Source organism: Mirounga leonina, unplaced genomic scaffold (assembly GCF_011800145.1).
Source record: "Mirounga leonina isolate KUSES-001 unplaced genomic scaffold, KU_Mleo_1.0 Mir_117, whole genome shotgun sequence".
Classification (NCBI taxonomy): domain Eukaryota; kingdom Metazoa; phylum Chordata; class Mammalia; order Carnivora; family Phocidae; genus Mirounga; species Mirounga leonina.
Window position 1 is genome coordinate 2,270,911 of NW_023270274.1, and position 18,553 is coordinate 2,289,463.

Sequence of the window (18,553 nt, forward strand, 5' to 3'; positions counted from 1 at the left end):
AGGGATCTCAGGGCATTAGGGATCTCAGGTCAGGGAGATGCTGCTTCTGGCATTAGGGATCTCAGGTCATGGAGGGGCTGCTTCTGGCATTAGGGATCTCAGGTCAGGGAGGGGCTGCTTCCGCCATTAGGGATCTCAGGTCAGGGAGTATGTTCTTTTGGGAGTCTGTCTTCCACTTACTGTGATCCATTTGGGATTTGTGGGGTGACCTGGTCCATGTGGGATTTGTGGGGTGACCCGGAGGCCGGCAGCCTGGGTGGTGAAAGAATTCACTGGAGGCAGAACAAAGGAGATAGAAGTTTATTGAATATGCTGCAAGGGAGCAGTGGGTGGGCAGCAAAGGGGAGACTGTCCGCCAGGAGGCGGTGGGGGGGGGCTGTAGTTAAGGGGGGAAGGTTAGGAAGTATGGGAATGTATGGAATTTTCCTTTTTTGGTATCTGTGCCTGGTTGTAAGTGGCCACTGGTCTGCAAGGGCCTGTGGATATTTCGAGGTGGGTCTCCGATGAGTCTGCGCTCAGCCTGGCGGTGGCGTGGGCCCTTCTGCCTCACGCAGGTTCCTGCTACTCCAGTCTGCTGCCTGAAAGCAGCCTCGGCAGGATTCTTCTGTCTTGTAGGTACTGGCCAGTTGTCCCTTTCACTTGCTGAGCGGTGGTCAGCGTTACAGATGGAATACTGCGTGTTTATCCATTCCCCAGTTGAAGGACTTTGGGTTGTGCCCAGTTTTTTGCAATTTTGTAAAGAGCTGCTCTGGACATTTATGCACTGATTGGGTAAATACCCAGGAGTGAGATTGCTGGGTTTTGTGGTAAAAACGTATTTAACTTTGGGACATAAGGAACTGGCCAGCTTTCCCTCAGTGGCTGTCCCATTCTGCTCTCCTGAGAGAAACCCTACTTGTTCATGATGTATTATCTTTCTTTACATATAGTCAGATTTAATGTGTTAATATCTGTGAAGGATCCTAGTGTCTGCCATTTTCTTGTGATGCCTTTGTTTGGTTTGACATCAGGGTGAGGCAGGCCCCAGAAAGGGTCCCCCAGTGGTGTCTTCTCATGATCACGCTGGGGTTTTGGAAAGAATGCTGCAGAGGTGAAGTGCCCTTCTTGTATCATATCGGAGGACATCCATGTGGCGTCCCCAGTAATAGCAACCTTCATTCTTGGGTGACATGGTGTTATCAGGTTCTCCTCTGTAAACTTACTATTCATGCCTTTGCTACTCTGTGTGTTGGAAGCGAGTTGCTAAGTCTCACCTCCAAAGGAAGTAAAGTGTGAATTCACCACCACCTCATAGGGAATATGTGCTTCTTATCTCCAATTTAGTTATTTATTCAACCATTTATTCACATCATTATGGACTTCTGTATATTTATTTTCTACTTTGGGTTCTAATCCAGTATTACATTATTTGTTGTTCTAATTTTTCCAGTTTGGGCCACTGTATTTTTTTCAGCTTGGCTCCTGGATCCTTTGATGTGTTTTGTTAATTTAAGAACTTCCTTTTTTCTGTTACTATGAGTTCCCCCACAGGCCCCTCTGTTTTCTCTGCCCTGGCCATGGGATCAGCCATTCATCCAGGGGGCCCTGGCTGTGTGCACTAGGCTTGTTGCGCTCACTCCGATCTGATCTGTGATCTGCATCTGAAATCCTACTCCTTGTCTTCCCCCGCACTCCACCCTAGGGCAGGCCCTGTCTCTCCTTGGCAGAGTCTGTCTGCTGGGTTCTAGGCTAGTAGATTTCCCTGTGGTCTCAACTCTCCGATGAGTTCAAGAAAATTGTAATTTCATAGATTTTTTCACTTTTTCTTGTTGTTAGGATAGGAGGGACTCTCTTTCCAGTTTTCCACTTAGCACGGTAAAGCTGGGTCCTTTCTGACATGGGAAATGTTGGGGAGGACGAGATGGTGGTTGACGGCTTGGAGTGGCCCACGGGAATCTGTGAACTGGGTCCATAGGTCCCGTTCTCCAGCTCGGTCCCTGGACTGCCCAGAGTGAAAAGTCCAGCAGACTGGGGCTGGAGCTTGAGGCCAGATGAGGGGAACTTTTCTCATTCATGGGGATCCATGGGCTTCGTTGATCTTGGTCTGGACTCACAGGCCAGGCTAGAGTCAAGGTGGCACTTGCCATTTCATGGAAAGGTAGGTAGCCTTCCAGGGCGGCTGTCATGTTTTGGCAAATCATTGTTGAGTGCACTAATATCCCCAGTAGACTAAACTTTGTTGCAGACTTCAGTCCTCAGGGTCCGGTTGTGGCTGAGCGTCTCACTCCTAAGGACTCCTGCTTATAGTTCAGAGAACAGAGTTTCAGCTGCTAACACTGATGGTTTCTATTTCAGGAAGACAATTCACGAATGTCTTTTAAGAAAAGTGTTCCCTTAAGACACAACACAAAGAAAAAAGGTATGTCATGTCGATAGTGAAGAAATAGAAATGTGTATTTTCTGTAATAATTCAGCCATGGGTGCGGATACTGGTATGATCCTATTATATAAACAGCTAGTCACTCTTGTCTCTTGAAATATAGTTAAAATATGCAGAGAACATTCAATAGACAAAAGGTCTTACTTCTTGCCCACCATACATTTCTGGCCCCCACCCCAACCCCGTAACAATAACATCACCAAATTAGAAATACTTTCTTAAATTGTTTTCATAACTGTTTACTTATAATTTTTTAGATTTGTAGTTCTATTTATTTAAAAAAATTTTTTAAAGATTTTATTTATTTGACACATAGAGAGAGCGAGCACGAGAGAGCTGCAAAGGCAGAGGGAGAAGCAGACTCCCCGCTGAGCAGGGAGCCTGATGTGGGACTTGATCCCAGGACCCCCGGATCATGACTTGAGCCAAAAGCACCCCTAGATTTGTAGTTTTAAAAGAGGTTTGATATATATGCCTTTCTGGTGTAACATATTGGCCACGAAGAGTAGGAACTGACATTTTACAGTATTAAATGACATAAAGCTTGGGAAATGCTTTGCAAATTGTAAAAATCCTATGGACATATGAACTCTCTTTTCATTATGTAAGTTGGATATTTTACAGATGAGGGGGCTGAGGCACAGAGTGGGTAGGTAGCCTTTCCAAGGTCACATGTTATTTCCCATTTCTGAATTCTCCTGTTGCAGCAGAACTTGGACGGCGTGTCTTCTGGGGTCTGAAGGTCTCGTGTCCATGGGTAGGAGCAGAGGACCCTGAGGTTCATGCCGTAGCCTTGAATCATGGCTTGGATCTTTATCAGTAACTACTGTGCTCTTTGGTTGTAATTTAGTCCCCAAAACAGAACACCTGCAGCCGTTTTCCCTTGAAAGGGTGGTGATTACAGTTCCATGAGATAATGGTGTCTTCTGAGATTACCTCAGGGATTACCTAGCTCTGTTTGTTGCCTCCGCTCCTTCTGTGGACCTGATTGTGAGGACCTGGGCATTGTTCCCCTTGAAGAAAGATAGAGGGGTGTCTACACAGGAAAGGCTGAAGGGAGCTCTGCTGGCTTGTAGGGAGGAGATGCGCCCAAACTCCCTAGGAAACTGGCTGGGCACCACGGGTAAGTCGGCCGGAGTGTCCATTCAGTTGTAGAGTATGGGTCTGAATGACAGCGTCTCTATTTGTTATTATTTTTAACTGAAGGATGCTCTTCAGGTGACAATTCACGCCAGAGAAATCTCAGTGGGCAACACCTAACCTGGCTCCCCCTCCCAGCCCCTCCTATGCCCTTCCCTGCACTCAAGGTCTGGAGTACTTTAAAAAATCCCATTAAATGCTATAGGCTTTTATGGAGCCTTAAGTATAGGAAACATATTGAACCATCTGCTTTAACAGCACTTTAAAAATACACATGGATTCCAGAACACCTCCAGAGACATTTCCTTTCGATTTTTATTTTCATTTCAACAACCTCGCTCGGTGACACTCCTCATTTTCCAGAGGAGAACAGAATGACAACCCACCTTGTCCTCGGTGACACAGGTGACAGAAGAAACAGCAGAAATTCAAGCAAATCCATCTCCTCCCCCCCCACCATTGTCGGTGAGGCACAGCGCTGGCCGCGGGCTGGGCTGGTGCCTCCCACGGGCCTGGTCCAGCATGCGCTGGTGGGCCGGAGGGTTCGCCCCTCACGCCAGCATGGAGTTGCCTTGAGGAGGTGGCTGTGAGTGATTTTATGACAACTCCGGTTGGTTTCCAAGTGGCCAGGTTATCTCTGGGCTCTACTCCATGGATCTGTGGTTCAGTGACACACTTCGAGGTCTCTGGGCACTTTTTCACTCAAGTACAGGCCACAGGGCTGTTGGAATTAATCAGCCAATCTGAGGCCACCGGAGATTGTGGCCCAGTGCAAAGACTGATTTGGGAGAAGGGAGTGAGCCCATTTCACACCTCACTTAAAAAATGTCACCTTTCCTACCGAATGCTCGTGGCTGTTAGCGGCCATCTATCGACCGCCATAGAAGCAGGTGCTCGAGGCCCCAGAGTTCTGGCCAGTTGTAACCCGAGTTTCCAGACCAGTGCTCTGCCTTCTTACATTTTGTTCGCGTTTGCGAGATTCGTTTTTCTGGGGCCATGAGGCCATTTTAAGTCCCTGAGGTTTAATCCAAGGCAGTGGTAAGTTTGTTTGTTTTATGTTACTGGGAGTAATTTTTGGCCATGTCACATTGCTGTTATTTTTGCTTGTTTTTGAGAATTGGGAAGTAGAGGGATATTTGAAGTGAAGGAACAAAAGAATCAGAAGAAAAGACCAGTATTTTTTCCTCTGTGATTTTCAACCTTTTTACTTTGCTTCAGAGGGTTCCCAGTTCTAGGGGCAAAGCCAGGGAACAAGCATGATGCTGCCCAGCACCCAGGTGCCTGGCTCAGAAACCTCCCTCTGCAGCCTCCGTGCAACGGGTCCTCACCTGTTGCTCCTCCGTGTGCTGAAGGCTTGGCAGCCCCCAGGCGGAGCGTGGCCAGGCCAGACTCTCAGGCTCTTCGGAGTCTTCATTAGATGTCTTTTTTTTCTTCCTATGATTTTAGTAAATCTGGAAACTTAGTAATCATTAAAATAAAATTGTAACTTACTGATTGTCATTCAAAGAGCTACTAATGGTTGATGAGACTTTGGGTCCAACAGGCAGGACGGGCCTCATAAAGAGCAGAGAACACGTACCCAGCTTTTTTGATCAACACCTTTTTAGGTCAAAAGCACCTCATGATTTTGTGTGCTTTTCTTAAGTATGGTCTGTTTTGACCATGTCTTTTGACTTGTGGTAACAGCCTGCTCTGGCCAAATTAATTAATACGGTTTATTTTTTTAACTCTCATTTCCTATCTTTGGGTAAAGTGAGGGGACGTCCTTGCCTGAACCAGGCTTCTGCTCATTCCCTGCTGTTTTTATGAATCTCATCAGAGTGACCCCGAGCAGATTGGTGATTGGGTTTCAGGGATGTCAGCCCTCACGGCCCCTTCCCTGTTTCCCCACCCCTCAGTGGGTCCTTCCCTGCTTTTCTCTCTTCCTATCGGGTGGCCAGTATATAAAGCCTCTGCTCTGGGGAACTGTTACCGGTTATTTACACTGTAGTGTGAAGCTAAGTTGGTGTCCCAACTTCCCTTGTACATGGAAGCCACCTTTACTTTGAAGAAGCTGACTACTGGTTAAGTAGGTGTGGGAAGGAAGTAGTTGAGCTCCAAGGTGTGTGAGGCCAGCCCTGGTCAGTAGGGGAGGGTGTTAACCAAGCAGAAAATGACTGCACTGAATACACATCTTATTTGACCCAGGATAAGGAACACTGAGAGAAAAACAGATGGTTATCGTTGGCTTGGTGTCTGGCCCTGGTTTGCGTTTCCCTGTCTACCCATCAGCGTGTCTGAGTGCTTCTGTGTGGTCTTCGGTCTTTGGTCGGCAGTAACTTAGCCAGTGGGCATTTCTCTCCATTCTGTACATTATAAGTGCTGTTATTTGAGAGGTTTTATTTTCTTTGGCAAATTCGTTTAGTGATATTCTGTGATCTTTTAGGTAGGTGTAAAATGGTGCTTAGACTAAACCTGGTACAGAGGAGAGTGAGCGCAGAGCATCCAGAAGTAGTCCTGGAGCCTGCGGTCTCCTGGCTGTGTCAGCTCAGACCAGTCCCGGGGCCCCAGTGCTCACGGGTAAGGGGGGGCCATGGCATCAGACACTCCCTTCCGGTTCCAGTTGGGCTGGATTTGTGCAATCTGAGTGTGGTTCAGCTGCTCCTATCCGCTCTTCTCAGCTGATGAGCGTGTGAGGAGCTGCCCATCCCTCGTGATGCTGCCCACCCCGAGGGCTTGACTTTAGTTCTCTGGGGGTTGTTCGAGTTTTGAATCTAATCTTTGCCTTTAGACAGAACTCAAGCCAAGTAATTCTAGAGAAAAGTGTTCACTATACTTTTCTCCTTAGATACTTTCCTTACTCCTAAACCTAAGTCATTTCTGAGAACCTAAGATCTCTCTCTTTCTTGGGCTAGCCAGACTAACTCAATTCCAGTATAGTAATTGATCTACAGTCATTCTTGGGAGATCCTGTGGGTTTGGTTCCAGAGCGCCACAATAGAGCTAATATTCCTGTAAAGCAAATATTGCAGTAAAGCAGAGCCAGATGAAGGTTTTGGTTTTCTACTGTACAGGAAAGTTACATTTATACCATATCGTAGTCTGTTAAGTGTGTAATAGCATTATGTTTAAAAATCAATGTACATAGGTTAATTAGGAAATAATTTATTGCTAAAAAATACTCTCATCTGAGATTTCAGTGAGTGGCAATCACTGCTCATAGATGACTGTAACACATATGACAATAATGAAAAAGTTTGAAATATTGCAAGAATTGCCAAAATGTGACATGCAAACATGAGCAAATGCTGTTGGAACAACGGTCCTGACAGACATGCTTGATGCAGAGTTACCACAAACCTTCAATTTGTAAAACAAAAACAAAAACAAAACCAAAACCAAAAAACAAACCCAGTATCTGCAAAGTGCAATAAAGCAAATTGCAATAAAATGAGGTCTGCCTGAATATGAAGCCCCTCTCCAGTTTCGTAGGATTAATAATGTTAGCTCGATTAAATGATCTTTCAAGTTCATAAAAATTGTTTCTTGGCGTCTAGACAAGTTGAGTTTATATGGCTGCTTTCCTCTTCAGTGATGGGAGACTATGTGCCTTATACGCAGGGGTGCAGGAAAAGGGACCGTTGTCTTACCTGAGAGCCATGGAAACAGGATATAGGCTTTCCCCGTTTATTGACATCACTCCTCCAAAATGGTCTTGTGGAGCTGTCATTGGATACGTTAAAACTGATAAGACAACATTAATATGTAATTACTTATAAATTGTATTAAAACCATTTGGGAATTGATAAGGAGAAGCAAAGTGTTAATCGGAGGTACTGAGCATTCAAATGAACCTTAATAGTTTAATCAACGATGTGTGTGGAGGGAAGTGTGCTAGACCGAGAGCTCGGGGGCCAAGTACCCACCCTGTCCCTGGGATCTGTGGCATCCAAGCAAGTCACTCAAATTCTTTTAACATTATTTTCCTCATCTACAGAGTTGATAGCATATGGCACTGTTGTGTTAAATGAGGAAAGTAATCTGAAGGTATATTGGGAGCTCTGAACTGTATATAAACCCACAGCCATTCTTCATTCTGTGCTGGCTTCTCTTGGAACTCCCCTGAGTTCTGCGGGTCTGTTTGCTCGTTGTGAAGAGACACCTGCATCTCTTCGCTTGGCCGAGGGGCCCTCTCCTGCTGTGTCACACCTCCATCAGTGTCTTGCTTTAATTTCCAGCCATCTCTGCACACCTGATTTTGACAGGTCCTCCAGTGGACATTTTACTGTCGTTGTGCGCCAGGCAAATATTCAGGTTGAAACACTTGCTCACGTTGAATGGTCCAGGAGGGCATTCTCACCTGCTTTCACCATATACTTTTGTTGAATTTCTTGGCAAATTTCTCAGGAATAATACCGATAGCATAATGTGTTGTCATTCCTTTCAAATGAGATGCTGATATGTTTTCATCAGTATGAAGAAGAGAAGAATAAACAGCTTATAACATGATTGGAATTTAGTCTAGGAAGGGACCATAAAGATCCAATAGCCATCCCTCCCACCCCATCTCCTCTGCAATTTCTCTTCTGATGAAGTTCTACTACCGTTACTATCTGGGTCTTATCTTTTATGTGTAAAATAAAAGGTAAGGATGAAATCATCGGTTTTCAATCTTTAAAAGGAAACGTTGGAATGTTTTATAGTGGAGAACTCAAGGGGTCAAGGTTAGTACCATCAGTGATAAAGTAATGTCAATCTCATATACCTCTTGGTAGGATGCAGTGGGAAGGACACTGCATCTCTCTGGTGTTGCTCCCCCAAATCCACAACTCCGTTCCATTCATGAGAAGATATCAGCCACACCCAACCTGAAGGACGTTCTACAGAATACCCAGCCAGTAGTCTTCAGAAGTGTCCTGGCCATGGGAAGTGAGGAGAGCCTGAGAAGCTGTCACAGTTTGGAGGACACTAGGAGACACGACCACTGACTGCAAGGCGCTATGGTGAATTGGGTCCTGGAACAGAAAAAGGATATTAATGGAAAAACTGGTGGAATCCAAACAAAGCCTGTAGTTAAATAGTATTGTCTTAATGTTAATTTTAGTTTTTATAGTGCACCATGGTTATATAAGATGCTAACTCCAGGCGAAGTGAGGTGAAGGGGGTATTAGAACTCTGTCAGGATTACAGAGGACAGTGGACATGGGTCATCACGTTGCTTGGTGGTGACGAGGTCCAAGGTGTGGTCTTGGGAGAAGGATGGAGAACAGGCTTGCTGGATGTGATGAGATGGCAGAGCTGAGAGACCAAGTCTGGAAGATTTGTCTCGAGTGGCTATTGAGATCCCCAAGGGCTCTGACAGGGGCTCTGAGAGAGGGATTGAGGACTGGGAGAGTCAGGGAGAGAGGGGCGGGGTGCTCCAAGGAGGGTACGTGGCAAGTAGAGTCTGAGGACACGAACTGTGAAGGGTTTTAGGGAGGAGGAAGGACTAACGGTTTGGACATGGCAGTGAGGAGCAAGGAGGACCTGTCCCCACTTCCGAGCGTGTGGAAGAGCCAGCAACCATCACTTGGGAAGCTATGTCCTTGGGAGGGTATGACTTGGGCCATTTTTTCTGCAGGGCACTTTGAAGCTTGGGTACCTCTGAACCAGCAATCTGCATCTGGAAGTTTATCCTAAGGCTCTAAAGTCAGACCAGTTCTTATTCTCTACTGCCAGATTTCATATAGATTACAATTTAAAACAGCAAGTGGTGGGTCTGTGACTTAAATTTATTTCCATTTTAGGGGGCTTTTCTCTTTGTTCCAAATTTTCTATCATGAGCACATTTGAATGCAGAAAATTAAAATTATTTTAAGAATAAAATAGCTTATACTGACTGCAGGCTTGCTCATTAGGTTCCCTGTTTTTCTAGGTTCCCAGTGGGAGAGGAATCCTTCAAGCCACTATCAGAGATGTTGTGAATTCAAACTACTTTTTGATTTAATTTGTAATTCCCTCTAAGGACTTGGAAAATGTCTTTGCTGATTTATTTAAAAAACATTCTAGCCCACAGAGAAATCAGACGCCTAGGTAATAGTTACAAAGTACAAAAATTAAATGCTATCTAACACTGGGCTTCTAACTTTTTGCAAACGAATTATACCCTAAACCAAAACATGGGATTTATTTTCACCAATTTGAGCCTGACATCTTAATTTATAGCGAGTGGCTGCCGTCTACTGTGGCAGTCATAGAAATAATGACAACGAAAATGAGGTTTCCAGGCAAGTGCTGACTACCGCTCTCACAACATGTTCAAATCACATACACTTTAAAGCAGTTAAATTGATGGAACTCTGTGGACAGAGGCAGGGTTTTCCTGACCTCCTCCAGCTGCCGGGGAGTCTGGTTCCGGGCGGCCTTTGGCCTCCCACGATGTCCTCACAACCAGCCTGCTCTTGAAACTCTGAGTTCTCGTTCATTCTCTTCTGTCCCAGTTTTCAGATTCTCCAGCTGCTGCCGTTGGCAGTTTAATCTCTCCAATCACATCTTGTAACAGCTTCTTGAATTTCTTCCTCCAGTGGCTGTCAGCTCCCCCAGCTGCTCTTGTCCATCTTTTTTTCATCCCACTTGCCAAAATGTCAAGCCTTCAGAACAGCTTCAGTCTAGCTGTTTGGCTCCTGAGTTCAAGTTCACTGAAGTGGTTATTAGCAAAAGTATTTCTGTGTTAACTATGCCAGTGGGAACTTGGGCACATCGGTACACTCAGAAGCATGTATCTATGATAGGACTGAGATTTTCATGCTATGCTCATGAGTTGACAGAGACTCCATAAACCTCAGAATACCTGAAGTCAAAGCAAAATTGCCAGATAGGCTGTGAAATGGGGCAGACCCACACAAGCTGTGCTGCATTTATTCACACCTTACTGTGTGTATCAGTGGGTTCTGTCTTGCAAGTGTTGACGTTGTCATCCATTTCTTTTAGTGTTTTTCATTTTAGACTGAATGTTCTATTTTTATTGCTATTTACTGTTGGGGTCTTTGAAAGGCAGCTGCTGTGTAAGTTGAGCTGGTTTACATTTTCTGGTTGTTTGTAGGGTACACCCAACACCTGCATTTTATGGTTTACTGTTGTAACCGGAGAGACTCGGTTACCTACTAAATCTTGTGTGGAGGGAAGGAAATGCCACCATGTGCCCCTGACTTCCCTCAATGAAGCTGCATGAGGAAGTAGTTTAAGAAAAATGTGCTTTTCTTTAGAGGAAAAAAATAAGATCACAGTTTTGCCAGTTGCCCTGTGATCTCAGAAACTACAATTTGCATAATGTTGGCATGACTTTCTGTATCATGATGCATGATTATCCTTTTACTGAAACTGGCTCTAAATTCTCTCTAAACTAGCCCACTTGGTTATATTCCAGCAATTCCTTTAGCTGTAGATCTTACTTCTAAATCTCATGGTATGTAAACCCTTTGGTCAGTTTATTAATATCTGGATTTTTCTCTCTTTTTTAGCATCTCTCAAGAACCTCAGCAAGAATAAAAAAGTGGTTCCGTTTCCTGGTAAGAGAGTGAATTATCAATGATCATTTGTGGGGCACGTGTGACACGTGCAGATGGCTGTTCTGGGCTCACTTTGTCCATTTGTGGGTTTCCCCATTGAAACGGTCCCACGTAGGTCACTTTATATATCGCCCCAGACCGGGCACCCACCAGCCCTTCTGTCTTCTGGCCGCCTTCCACTTGTATTATGTGGCTTTGAACAGATGACTTACTCTCTCATCACTAAGCAGGGACCCCTCTAAACTGTACTTTGGATGGCCAGGTTTTTCAGTGCATGACAAGTGCTGGTTTAGACCCACCATGTGGTGGTGCTGTCAGCCCACAGTTCCGTCCAGGCATCATGCAATTAATTGTAATATTTCACGGCATACCCTTCTAATACATTGTAAAAAAAAAAAAAAAAGCAGAAATGAGAAAAACTAAAGCTCCTGAAAGTTGTGACAAGGAGTACAGATTTCAGACAGGAGACTTGAGACAGAGGAGTGCACCCAAGTGATGCACTTTTAGCCCCATGTAGAGGTCCACTGGGTCGTGGGCTCGGCTCTGATAGGAAATGGAGCATGTGTGTCTGGGACTAGCAGCATCTTGTTGGCAACCGCATTTAAAGGGCAAGGAGAGCTCAGGGAGTTTGGAAATATGTTTTATTGCATAATAATATAACACATTATTTTATTTTATATTAATATTTAACATAAACTTATATTACATTTCATGGTAATCTATTACTCACATAAATGTGCTTTAATATCTTTTTTAATTATTATATTATGTTAATCACCATACATTACATCATTAGTTTTTGATGTAGTGTTCCATGATTCATTGTTTGTGCATAACACCCAGTGCTCCATGCAGAATGTGCCCTCCTCAATACCCACCACCAGACTAACCCATCCTCCCACCCCCCTCCCCTCTAGAACCCTCAGTTTGTTTTTCAGAGTCCATCGTCTCTCATGGTTCCTCTCCCCCTCCCGATTTCCCCCCCTTCATTCTTCCCCTCCTGCTATCTTCTTCTTCTTCTTTTTTTTTTTAACATATAATGTATTATTTGTTTCAGAGGTATAGGTCTGTGATTCAACATTCTTACACAATTCACAGGGCTCACCATAACACATACCCTCCCCAATGTCCATCACCCAGCCACCCCATCCCTCCCACCCCCCACCACTCTGGTAACCCTCAGTTTGTTTCCTGAGATTAAGAATTCCTCATATCAGTGAGGTCATATGATACATGTCTTTCTACGATTGACTTATTTTGCTCAGCATAACACTCTCCAGTTCCATCCACGTCATTGCAAATGGCAAGATTTTGTTCCTTTTGATGGCTGCATAATATTCCACTGTATATATATATACACCACATCTCTTTATCCATTCATCTGTCGATGGACATCTTGGCTCTTTCCATAGTTTGGCTATTGTGGATATTGCTGCTGTAAACATCAGGGTGCACGTGCCCCTTCAGATCCCTACATTTGTATCTTTGGGGTAAATACCCAGTAGTGCAATTACTGGGTCATATGGTAGCTCTATTTTAAACTTTTTGAGGACCCTCCATACTGTTTTCCAGAGTGGCTGCACCAGCTTGCATTCCCACCAACAGTGTAGGAGGGTTCCCCTTTCTCCACATCCCCGCCAACATCTGTCATTTCCTGACTTGTTAATTTTAGCCATTCTGACTGGTGTGAGGTGGTATCTCATTGAGGTTTTGATTTGGATTTCCCTGATGCTGAGCGATGTTGAGCACTTTTTCATGGGTCTGTTGGCCATTTGGATGTCTTCTTTGGAAAAATGTCTGTTCATGTCTTCTGCCCATTTCTTTCTTTCTTTCTTTTTTTTTTTTTACCATTCAGTTTCAATTTCTTTAAAAAATTTTTTTATTGTTATGTTAATCACCATACATTACATCATCAGTTTTTGATGTAGTGTTCCATGATTCATTGTGCATAACACCCAGTGCTCCATGCAGAACATGCCCTCTTTAATACCCATCACCAGGCTAACCCATCTTTCCACCCCCCTCCCCTCTAGAACCCTCAGTTTGTTTTTCAGAATCCATTGTCTCTCATGGTTCGTCTCCACCTCCGATTTCCCCCCCTTCATTCTTCCCCTCCTGCTATCGTCTTCTTTTTTTTTTTTCTTAACATATATTGCATTGTTTCAGAGGTACAGATCTGTGATTCAACAGTCTTGCACAATTCACAGCACTCACCATAGCACATACCCTCCCTAATGTCTATCACCCAGCCACCCCATCTCTCCCACCCCACCCCCCACTCCAGCAAACCTCAGTTTGTTTCCTGAGATTAAGAATTCCTCATATCAGTGAGGTCATATGATACATGTCTTTCTCTGATTGACCTTATTTCGCTCAGCGTAACACCCTCCAGTTCCATCCACATCGTCGCAAATTCTTCTGCCCATTTCTTGATTGGATCATTTGTTCTTTGGGTGTTGAGTTTGATAAGTTCTTTGTAGATTTTGGATACTAGCCCTTTATCTGATATGTCATTTGCAAATATCTTCTCCCATTCTGTTGGTTGTCTTTTGGTTTTGTTGACTGTTTCTTTTGCTGTGCAAAAGCTTTTTATCTTGATGAAGTCCCAATAGTTCATTTTTGCACTTGCTTCCCTTGCCTTTGGCGATGTTTCTAGGAAGAAGTTGCTTCGGCTGAGGTCAAAGAGGTTGCTGCCTGTGTTCTCCTTTAGGATTTTGATGGACTCCTGTCTCACATTGAGGTCTTTCAACCATTTGGAGTCTATTTTTGTGTGTGGTGTAAGGAAATGGTCCAGTTTCATTCTTCTGCATGTGGCTATCCAATTTTCCCAACACCATTTGTTGAAGAGACTGTCTTTTTTCCATTGGACATTCTTTCCTGCTTAGTCGAAGATTAGTTGACCATAGAGTTGAGGGTCCATTTCTGGGCTCTCTATTCTGTTCCATTGATCTATGGGTCTGTTTTTGTGCCAGTACCATACTGTCTTGATGATGACAGCTTTGTAATAGAGCTGGAAGTCTGGAATCGTGATGCTGCCAGCTTTGCTTTTCTTTTTTCAGCATTCCTCTGGCTATGCAGGGTCTTTTCTGGTTCCATACAAATTTTAGGATTATTTGTTCCATTTATTTGAAAAAAGTGGATGGTATTTTGATACAGATCGCATTGACTGTGTAGATTGCTCTAGGTAGCATTGACATCTTCACCATATTTGTTCTTCCAATCCACGAACATGAAACATTTTGCATTTCTATGTGTCTTCCTCAATTTCTTTCATGAGTGTTTTATAGTTTTCTGAGTACAGATTCTTTGCCTCTTTGGTTAGATTTATTCCTAGGTATCTTCTGGTTTTGGGTGCAATTGTAAATGGGATTGACCCCTTAGTTTCTCTTTCTTCTGTCTTCTTGTTGGTGTATAGGAATGCCACTGATTTCTGTGCATTAATTTTATATCCTGCAACCTTACTGAATTCCTGTTTGAGTTCTAGCAGTTTGGGGGTGGAGTCTTTTGGGTTTTCCACATAAAGTATCATATCATCTGCAAACAGTGAGAGTTTGGCTTCTTCTTTGCTGATTTGGATGCCTGTTATTTTTTTGTTGTCTGATTGCTGTGGCTAGGACTTCCAATACTATGTTGAATAGCAGTGGTGATAGTGGACATCCCTGCTGCATTCCTGACCTTAGGGGGAAAACTCTCAGTTTTTCCCCATTGAGAATGATATTCACTGTGGGGTTTTCATAGATGGCTTTTATGATATTGAGGTATGTACCCTCTATGCCTATACTCTGAAGAGTTTTGATCAAGAAAGGATGCTGTACTTTGTCAAATGCTTTTTCTGCATCTATTGAGAGGATCCTATGATTCTTGTTCTTTCTTTTGTTAATGTATTGTATCACATTGATTGATTTGCGGATGTTGAACCAACCTTGCAGCCCAGGGATAAATCCCACCTGGTCATGGTGAATAATCCTTTTAATGTACTGTTGGATCCTATTGGCTAGTATTTTGGTGAGAATTTTTGCATCCATGTTCATCAGGGATATTGGTCTGTAATTCTCCTTTTTGATGGGGTCTTTGTCTGGTTTGGGGATCAAGGTAATGCTGGCCTCATAAAACGAGTTTGGAAGCTTTCCTTCCATTTCAGTTTCAGAAGAATAGGTATTAATTTTTCTTTAAATGTTTGGTAGAATTCCCCTGGGAAGCCATCTGGCCCTGGGCTTTTGTTTGTTGGGAGATTTTTGATGACTGCTTCAATTTCCTTAGTGGTTATAGGTCTGTTCAGGTTTTCTATTTCTTCCTGGTTCAGTTTTGGTAGTTGATACATCTCTAGGAATGCATCCATCTCTTCCAGGTTATCTAATTTGCTGGCATAGAGTTGCTCATAATATGTTCTTATAATTGTTTGTATTTCTTTGGTGTTGGTTGTGAGCTCTCCCTTTCATCCATGATTTTGTTGATTTGGGTCATTTCTCTTTTCTTTTTGATAAGTCTGGCCAGGGGTTTATCAATCTTGTTAATTCTTTCAAAGAACCAGCTCCTAGTTTCGTTGATCTGTTCTACTGTTCTTTTAGTTTCTATTTCATTGATTTCTGCTCTGATCTTTATGATTTCTCTTCTCCTGCTGGGTTTAGGCTTTATTTGCTGTTCTTTCTCCAGCTCCTTTAGGTGTAGGGTTAGGTTGTGTACTTGAGACCTTTCTTGTTTCTTGAGAAAGGCTTGTATTGCTATATACTTTCCTCTTAGGACTGCCTTTGCGGAATCCCAAAGATTTTGAATAGTTGTGTTTTCATTTTCATTGGTTTCCATGTATTTTTTTAATTCTTCTTTAATTTCCTGGTTGACCCATTCATTCTTTAGTAGGATGCTCTTTAGCCTCCATGTATTTGAGTACTTTCCCACTTTCCTCTTGTGATTGAGTTCTAGTTTCAAAGCATCGTGGTCTGAAAATAGGCAGGGAATAATCCCAATCTTTTGGTACCGGTTGAGACCTGATTTATGACCTAGGATGTGATCGATTCTGGAGAATGTTCCATGGACACTAGAGAAGAATGTGTACTCCGTTGCTTTGGGATGGAATGTTCTGAATATGTCTATGAAGTCCTTTTGGTCCAGTGTGTCATTTAAAATCTTTATTTCCTTGTTGATCTTTTGCTTAGACGATCTGTCCATTTCAGTGAGGGGGGTAAACGTGCTTTAATATCTTAATTCTTTTTTTAGTCTTGCACATTCTAATTTTCTTGTGTTTAAGAAAGCTTTATGTGTAGGACTGGGGGACAGCTGGTTCATTCATTCTTGATGGCCTTATCCTCGCATTTTCTGAGTACCTTCCGTGTGTCGGGTTGAGCTGGGCGCTGGAGACGCAAGGCTGAGCTGCCCGCGTGTGGGGGCAGGCGGACTGTGAGCAGGGATCACGCCCACCCGCAGGAGGGAGCGTGCAGGAGGGCCCATGCTGCTGAGCAGGTCCCCGGCGCTGAACGCCTCCCCGAGGTTTGCGAAGGGCGGCTTCAGCCGAGCTGGCTCTCACTGCCTCCCCCTGTCATTTGGCGCACGGTCAGGTTACCTTGTGGGTACCTAGCTCCCCCTTTGCTGTTCAAACTTGTGTGTGATCACGTTTTGATCATGATCAATTTTTACAGCTCACTGCCTGCTTTCATTCACTCGCCACTGTAATCCTCCTTTTTAAAGATTCATACCGGGCGCCTGGGTGGCTCAGTTGGTTAAGCGTCCAACCCTGGATTTCGGCTCAGGTCATGATCTCAGAGTTGGGAGATCCACTCCTGCATCAGGCTCTGCACTGATTGTGGAGTCTGCTTAAGATATTCTCTCTCTCTCTCTCTCGGGGCGCTGGGTGGCTCAGTTGGTTAAGCGACTGCCTTCAGCTCAGGTCATGATCCTGGAGTCCCGGGATCGAGTCCCACATTGGGCTCCATGCTCGGCGCGGGGGTCTGCTTCTCCCTCTGACCCTCCCCCTTCTCATGTGCTCTCTCTCATTCTCTCTCTCTCTCAAATAAATAAATAAAATCTTTATAAAAAAATAAATAAATTAAGTCCCATGGGGCGCCTGGGTGGCTCAGTCGGTTAAGCGACTGCCTTCGGCTCAGGTCCTGATCCTGGAGTCCCGGGATCGAGTCCCGCATCGGGCTCCCTGCTCGGCGGGAAGCCTGCTTCTCCCTCTGACCTTCCTCCCTCTCATGCTCTCTGTCTCTCACTCTCTCTCTCTCTCAAATAAATAAATAAAATCTTTAAAAAAATAAAAATAAAAAAAAAGAAAGATTCATACTTTCACCCTGTTTCAAGAAAGAAACAAGCGGGAAATAAAAAGAAAGAAAGAATAACGAACCCAGAACGGGAAGGCGACTTGTGCAACATGGTTCTTGCAGGACGGAGGCGGGACGCGCGCGAACACAGGGAAGCAGCGCGGGCCTGCGGGTCTGGGCGGGCGCCTGGCGGAGCGCCCCGCGCATGCGTGAGGAGGGCTCGGCCTTGCTCTCCGCCAGCGGCTGGCTTGCGCTGGGAGGGGGCGCAGGGGCGTGCGAGGACGTCTTGGAGCGTGCCTGTGGGCCCAGGAGAGGCTGCGGGGGTGTGCAGGTGGTGCAGGAACGCAGAGGGTCGCTCAGGCGCGTGTGAGGCTCGGCAGGGGTCCGCCAGGAGGCGGTGCGGCGAAGGGCTGCGCACGTGCGCAGGCGCACAGCGCCCGGCCGGGCCGTGGTTTCCGCCGTGCCCACGGAAAGTGGCTTGCGGGCCTGGCGGGACGGGGCGGAAAGGCAGGTCAGAGGCCGTCCAAGGTCCTCGGATGGCCGAGAGGCCGGGCCCAGCAACGCCCGTGTCTCCGGGACTTGGCACCGTGAGTGGGTCTTTCTGGGTCCCTCAGGGCCTGCCGGGGGGCGGAGGCCGCGCTGGGTGTCTCTGCCCCCAGCCGGGCCGCGGGGTCCCGGGTTTTGCCGTGGCGCCGTCTTCCCCACACGGCCTTCGGTTAGCAGCGGGAGGAGGTCACCTCAGACCTCAGCCTCTTCAGCCCGGAGGCGGGCCCTGGGGCCAGCGCAGGAGTGTGGCGCCGAGTGCAGGCGGGCCGGCAGGAAGGGTCCCTGGTGGCTCCGCCCTCGGGGAGGGGGACGGGAGGGCGGCCCTGGTGGCCCCCGGGCCGTCCTTGCTGCAGCCTTCTGTGTCATTCTGACGGTTTGGGCTTTATGCGGTCGCTGTGTCAGCAGGCCTGCGATGGGATCGAGTGTATGTTGAAGACAGTGACTTTGACAGCAGGAGGGAAGGGGAAGGTGAGAGCATTGCCTTCACTCACAACATTCTGTGAGGGACGAGCCTGGGGCGGGCGTGGGCCGCGAGAAGGGGCGGCGCTCGCTGAGGTGACAGAGGCCTGGGGCGGGCCTGGGCCGCGGAGGAGGGGCGGCGCTCGCTGAGGTGACAGAGGCCTGGGGCGGGCGTGGGCCGCGGAGGAGGGGCGGCGCTCGCTGAGGTG

General features: G+C 45.7%; 1 protein-coding gene across 1 annotated transcript in view; it reads left to right on the plus strand.

Moving 5' to 3' along the window:
- Positions 1-18,553, plus strand: part of LOC118007266 (doublecortin domain-containing protein 2C-like) — a 104,148-nt gene that overhangs the window by 84,315 nt on the left and 1,280 nt on the right. The window contains exon 11 of the mRNA XM_035000253.1: positions 11,038-11,085. Within this exon, the coding sequence (XP_034856144.1) occupies positions 11,038-11,085 (48 nt within the window). The remainder of the gene's footprint in view (positions 1-11,037; positions 11,086-18,553) is intronic.